Source organism: Leucoraja erinacea, unplaced genomic scaffold, assembly GCF_028641065.1.
Source record: "Leucoraja erinacea ecotype New England unplaced genomic scaffold, Leri_hhj_1 Leri_771S, whole genome shotgun sequence".
Taxonomy (NCBI): Eukaryota; Metazoa; Chordata; class Chondrichthyes; order Rajiformes; family Rajidae; genus Leucoraja; species Leucoraja erinaceus.
In genome coordinates, this window is record NW_026576698.1 from 66,128 (window position 1) to 72,409 (window position 6,282).

At 48.0% G+C, this 6,282-nt stretch overlaps 1 protein-coding gene across 1 annotated transcript in view; it reads right to left on the reverse strand.

Annotated features, from left to right (window-relative positions):
- The window catches only part of LOC129694713 (dedicator of cytokinesis protein 2-like), a 66,661-nt gene extending 60,585 nt beyond the window's left edge, over window positions 1-6,076 (reverse strand). The window contains exons 1-3 of the mRNA XM_055631467.1: window positions 5,895-6,076; window positions 5,502-5,614; window positions 468-565 (exon numbers count right to left, since the gene is read on the reverse strand). Coding sequence (XP_055487442.1) covers window positions 468-565; window positions 5,502-5,614; window positions 5,895-6,076 — 393 coding nt within the window. The remainder of the gene's footprint in view (window positions 1-467; window positions 566-5,501; window positions 5,615-5,894) is intronic.
- Window positions 6,077-6,282: the final 206 nt, after the last annotated feature.

Here is a 6,282-nt window from a genome sequence, read left to right on the forward strand (position 1 = left end):
TTAAGGATCAGGGGGAAGTCTTTTAGGACCGAGATGAGAAAAAAAAATTCACACAAAGAGTGGTGAATCTGTGGAACTCCCTGCCACAGAAGGTAGTTGAGGCCAGTTCATTGGCTATATTTAAGAGGGAGTTAGATGTGGCCCATGTGGCTAAAGGGATCAGGGGGTATGGGGAGAAGGCAGGTACAGGATACTGAGTTGGATGATCAGCCATGATCATATTGAATGGCGGTGCAGGCTTGAAGGGCCGAATGGCCTACTCCTGCACCTATTGTCTACGTTTCTATACGAGGATTGAACCCACGGTGGTTAGGTACAGTAGTGGAATTGTAAATGTGTTTTGTCAAAATAAAGGATAGATGCGCAAGTGCCTGTCCCACTGAGTTACTCCAGCATCTATCAGTGTGAACTAGCATCTGCAGTTTCCTTCTGAAATGAAGCATTTGGTCGAATGGCTTGTAACCTACCTTGACGACTTCACCTCCATCCACCTTCATCAGCTTCTTCAGGTTCTCGTTCAGAGCCCTGATGTTGGAGCGCCATTTTAGCAAGCCCAGGAGGTCCACTGCAGGCGGGAGACAGATTAAAACAAAACAGAGATTATAACCTACTTTGCAAGCCGCGGACAAAGTATTCTATTGTTCTCAACTGTGGGTTAACATAGAACATGGAACATGAAGTGGTACAGTATAGGAAGAGGCCCTTCGGCCCGCAATGTGTAAGGGCGATTGGTGAGCATGGGCATCAAGGGTTACGGGGAGAAGGCAGGAGAATGAGGCTGAGAGGGAAATAATAGACCAGCCATGATTGAATGGCGGAGTAGACTCGATGGGCTGAATGGCCTAATTCTGCTCCTGTGTCATAGAGTCATACAGTGTGCAAACAGGGTCTGAAGAAGGGTCTCGACCCGAAACGTCACCCATTCCTTCTCTCCAGAGATGCTGCCTGTCCCACTGAGTTACTCCGGCTTTTTGTGTCTACCTTTAAGCCAATGTGCCCACGCCGCCCAACGTATCCCATCTACATTAGTCCCGCCTGCCTGCCTTCTGGTTTATATCCCTCTACATCTGTCCTATCCATGAACAAGGATAAGTGTGCAGTACAGAAAGCCACAAAGAACTGCAGATGCTGGTTTACAGAAAAAAAGACACAAAGTGCTGGAGTAACTCAGAGGGTCAAGCAGCAACTGTGGAGAACATGGATAGGTAATGTTCCTGACCCTTAGGGGTGGAGATGGCAAGATGCGACCAGTGGTGGGATATAGTCAATAGACAGTAGACAATAGGTGCAGGAGGAGGCCATTCGGCCCTTCGAGCCAGCACCGTCATTCAATATGATCATGACTGATCATCCCCAATCAGTACCCCGTTCCTGCCTTCTCCCCATATCCCCCTGACACCGCTATTTTTAAGAGCCCTATCTAGCTCTCTCTCTCTCTCTCTGTCTAGTCCCACCATCTAGTTCTTGATTCCCCTCAATATTGATGGATCAATACTATTTGCCTTAACACTCCCTGTGTGTGGAAAATGTTCCCCTTCTCACCCATCCATGCGAAGCAATTTATTGCAAATCCCTTTTTGAATTTCTTGGCGACTGCATTATTTTAATGGCCTGTTACATTCTTCCCCAGAGCTAGTAATGTTCAGGTTAGATAATGGTTAATGCTCAACCCCCCAGCAGTGAATTCCAATCCCCCTGCCAGTGCAGAGGTAAAAGGAAGAAAGATTGCTGTTTACATAGAGTGTTTTTTTTTACACAAACCCATGATATCCCAAAGCACTTTATAGCTGAGGCAGTGTTTCTTTATGAAATGTAAACGCCACTGCACTGGAGATATTCCCACCATCTCTTCAATTCGTTTGGTTAGATTAATTCTGTCATTGTTTCTCCTCCATAACATTCTATTTGTGCTAATGAAATTTATATGACCATATTAAAACAACAGATTTTTAACTACAAGATATAAAATAGAGCAATTTAGATTAACGAGATTATTGCTTTTTTCCACGTGTTCTTGGGTGGGCGAGTTTATGAATTTCTTGGGCCAGGCAAATTATTACAGTACAGACAGACGCAGCAGGCCGCTCAGCCCATTGAGCCTGTGCTGACTCCCTTTAGTTCAGTTCAGTTTAGAGATAGGGCATGGGAACAGGCCCTTCGGCCCACCTAGTCCACACTGACCGCCGATCATCCTGTACACTATACGACACAAGACCAGCTGAGAGAATAGAGCAGCTGGGCTTGTACACTCTGGAGTTTAGGAGGATGCGAGGGGATCTCATTGAAACATATAAGATTGTTAAGGGCTTGGACACGCTAGAGGCAGGAAACATGTTCCCGGTGTTGAGGGAGTCCAGAACCAGGGGCCACAGTTTAAGAATAAGGGGTAAGCCATTTAGAACGGAGACGAGGAAACACTTTTTCTCACAGAGAGTGGTGAGTCTGTGGAATTCTCTACCTCAGAGGGCAGTGGAGGTGCAGGAGTAGGCCATTCGGCCCTTCGAGCTAGCACCGCCATTCAATGTGATCATGGCTGATTATCCCCAATCAGTACCCCGTTCCTGCCTTCTCCCCATATCCCCCGACTCCGCTATCTTTAAGAGCCCTATCTAGCTCTCTCTTGAAAGTATCCAGAGAACCTGCCTCCATCGCCCTCCGAGGCGGAGAATTCCACAGACTCACCACTCTCTGTGAGAAAACGTGTTTCCTCGTCTCCGTTCTAAATGGCTTACTCCTTATTCTTAAACGGTGGCCCCTGGTTCTGGACTCCCCCAACATCAGGAACATGTTTCCTGCCTCTAGCGTGTCCAAGCCCTTAACAATCTTATATGTTATTCCTTGGCTCTTTTCTCTTTGCATTGTTTTTTTTTCTTTTCTTCTCATTTGGATTTTTTTTTTCTTCTTATTCACAATTTAATCTGCGCCCATCACCTTTTCAGGGAGCATAGTTTGCAGAAATTGATGGTGAGAGGGGCGAAGTTCAAAGGAGGTGGTTGAGGCAGGGATTATAGCAACGTTTAGGAAACATGGTGGACAGGTACATGGATAGGATAGGTTTGGAGGGATATGGACCAGACGCAGGCAGGTGGGACTAGTGAAGCTGGGACATTGCAGGCCGGGATGGGCAAGTTGGGCTGAAGGGCCTGTTTCCACACTGTATCACGCTACGACTTAATGAGATGTGCGGGTCAGGTTTTTTTTTACACAGATGGTGGTGAGTGCCTGGAACTCGCTGCCAGGGGTGGTGGTGAAGGCAAATACAACAGTGGCATTTAAGAGGTTCCATATCCTGCAGTCTGTAAAGGTTGTCAATGTGATTGGGATTCCTATAGCCATTCCTATTTAATGAGAACTTGGTTCAACATACTAAAGAATGGAGTGAAGTTAAGCTGCAGGGAGGTAGGGAGGCCTGGATCAAGTGAATGTGGAGAGGATGTTTCCACTAGTGGAAGAGTCTCGGACTAGAGGTCACAGTCTCAGAATTAAAGGACGTTCTTTTAGGAAGATGAGGTCTAATTTCTTTTGTCTGAGGGTGGTGAATCTGTGGAATTTCTTGCTACAGAAGGCTGTGGAGGCCAAGCCAGTGGATATATTTAAGGCAGAGATAGATTCCTCATTAGTACGGGTGTCAGAGGTTATGGGGAGAAGGCAGGAGAATGGGGTTAGGAGGGAGCGATAGATCAGCCATGATCGAATGGTGGAGTGGACTTGATGGGCTGAATGGCCTAATACTGCTCCTATTACTCATGACCATATGACCTTATGATGACAATCGAGCCATTTACAGTGTACAGATACTTGATGAAGGGCATAATGTGAATAACATTTAGTACAAGATAAAGCCAGTAAAGTCCAGTCAAGGATAGACTGAGGGTCACTAATTAGGTAGATATTAGAAACATAGAAACATAGAAATTAGGTGCAGGAGTAGGCCATTCGGCCCTTCGAGCCAGCACCGCCATTCAATATGATCATGGCTGATCATCCAACTCAGTATCCCGTACCTGCCTTCTCTCCATACCCTCTGATCCCCTTAGCCACAAGGGCCACATCTAACTAAATATAGCCAATGAACTGGCCTCAACTACCCTCTGTGGCAGAGAGTGTCACAGATTCACCACTCTCTGTGTGAAAAAAGTTCTTCTCATCTCGGTTTTTAAAGGATTTCCCCCTTATCCTTAAGCTGTGACCCCTTGTCCTGGACTTCCCCAACATCGGGAACAATCTTCCTGCATCTAGCCTGTCCAACCCCTTAAGAATTTTGTAAGTTTCTATAAGATCCCCTCTCAATCTCCTAAATTCTAGAGAGTATAAACCAAGTCTATCCAGTCTTTCTTCATAAGACAGTCCTGACATCCCAGGAATCAGTCTGGGAACCTTCTCTGCACTCCCTCTATGGCAATAATGTCCTTCCTCAGATTTGGAGACCAAAACTGTACGCAATACTCCAGGTGTGGTCTCACCAAGACCCTGTACAACTGCAGTAGAAACTCCCTGCTCCTATACTCAAATCCTTTTGCAATGAAAGCTAACATACCATTCGCTTTCTTCACTGCCTGCTGCACCTGCATGCCTACTTTCAATGACTGGTGTACCATGACACCCAGGTCTCGCTGCATCTCCCCTTTTCCTAATCGGCCACCATTTAGATAATAGTCTGTTTTCCTGTTTTTGCCACCAAAATGGATAACCTCACATTTATCTACATTATACTGCATCTGCCAAACATCTGCCCACTCACCCAGCCTATCCAAGTCACCTTGCAGTCTCCTAGCCTCCTCCTCACAGCTAACACTGCCCCCCCAGCTTAGTGTCATCCGCAAACTTGGAGATATTGCCTTCAATTCCCTCATCCAGATCATTAATATATATTGTAAATAGCTGGGGGTTCCAGCAGTGAGCCTTGCGGTACCCCACTAGTCACTGCCTGCCATTGTGAAAAGGACCCGTTTACTCCTACTCTTTGCTTCCTGTTTGCCAGCCAGTTCTCTATCCACATCAATACTGAACCCCCAATGCCGTGTGCTTTAACTTTGTATACTAATCTCTTATGTGGGACCTCGTCGAAAGCCTTCTGGAAGTCCAGATACACCACATCCACTGGTTCTCCCCTATCCACGCTACTAGTTACATCCTCAAAAATTTCTATAAGATTCGTCAGACATGATTAGTTCAGCACTGCTCTCTGGTTGTGGTGGGATAATTCAATTGCCTGATAACAGCTGGAAAGAAACAGTCCCTGAATCTGGAGGTGTGCGTTTTCACACTTCCCTCTCTAAAATGTGTAGGAAGGAAGTGCAGATGCTGGTTTACACCAGAGATAGACGCACAAAGTGCTGGAGTAACTCAGCGGGTCAGGCAGCAACTCTGGAGGAAAGGGAATGGGTGAAGTTTTGGGTCGAGCCCCTTCTTCTTCTTCTGATTTCTGTTTGCGTTCCGCAGGTAAACAACTCTTGCCTGATGGGGGAGAGTTCGCTGATGTGGGGAGACAGGGACCTTACCGTTCTGTGTGAGTTTGGTGGAGCAGACAAGGGTGGAAATCTGAAGGCTGTCCCGCGAACATATGTGGTGACCTCCGCCGGTGCTTCGGAAACGAGGAAGCCTGGCTCGCCTTCTGGTCGCTCATCGACTTGTTGGACAGATTATTCAGGTAGATGGAGGCATCTTCAAGCTTCCTACTGTCACCCTGTGGTTGGAAAGTGTAGGGTTAGCAAATAAACTGATACACAGCGTTCCGCACTCAGATTGTGTTGTCATATATTAATTGGACGTGGAGAGGATCTTTCCACTAGTGGCAGAGTCAAGGACCAGAGGTCATAGTCTCAGACTTCGAGGATGTTTTTTGAACCAGGGGTCGGCAGCCTACGGCCCCCGGGCCGAATGTGGCCCGTAACCCGAACTCATCCGGTCCACAAACGTCCGTCACCTCCCGGGCCCGAGGCCGCGGCGCACAGGCGCGGGGACGCCAGGACACAAGGAGACCCGCGCTGGGGGCCACACAGGCGGACCGGTGAGCAGTGCCGAGCAGCGAGCTGCGACGAGCGCCAAACGCCATCGAGCTCAGGCTGTACCGCATCCTGCGCAAAGCCGCCAGCACGGCCGCGCACCTTCTGTGTCTGGGCTTCACTGTGGGGATCGGGGTTGTCAATAGACCGGGGACGAGTGAGTGCGAGCATTTGAGCCAGCGCCTTCAGGACCGAGCCAATGCAGCGGTCCGTAGGTACGCCATGTTGGTGAGCGCGCCGTAACCAGGGGCAGTGCTCCGGGTGGTGTCCTCAAAGG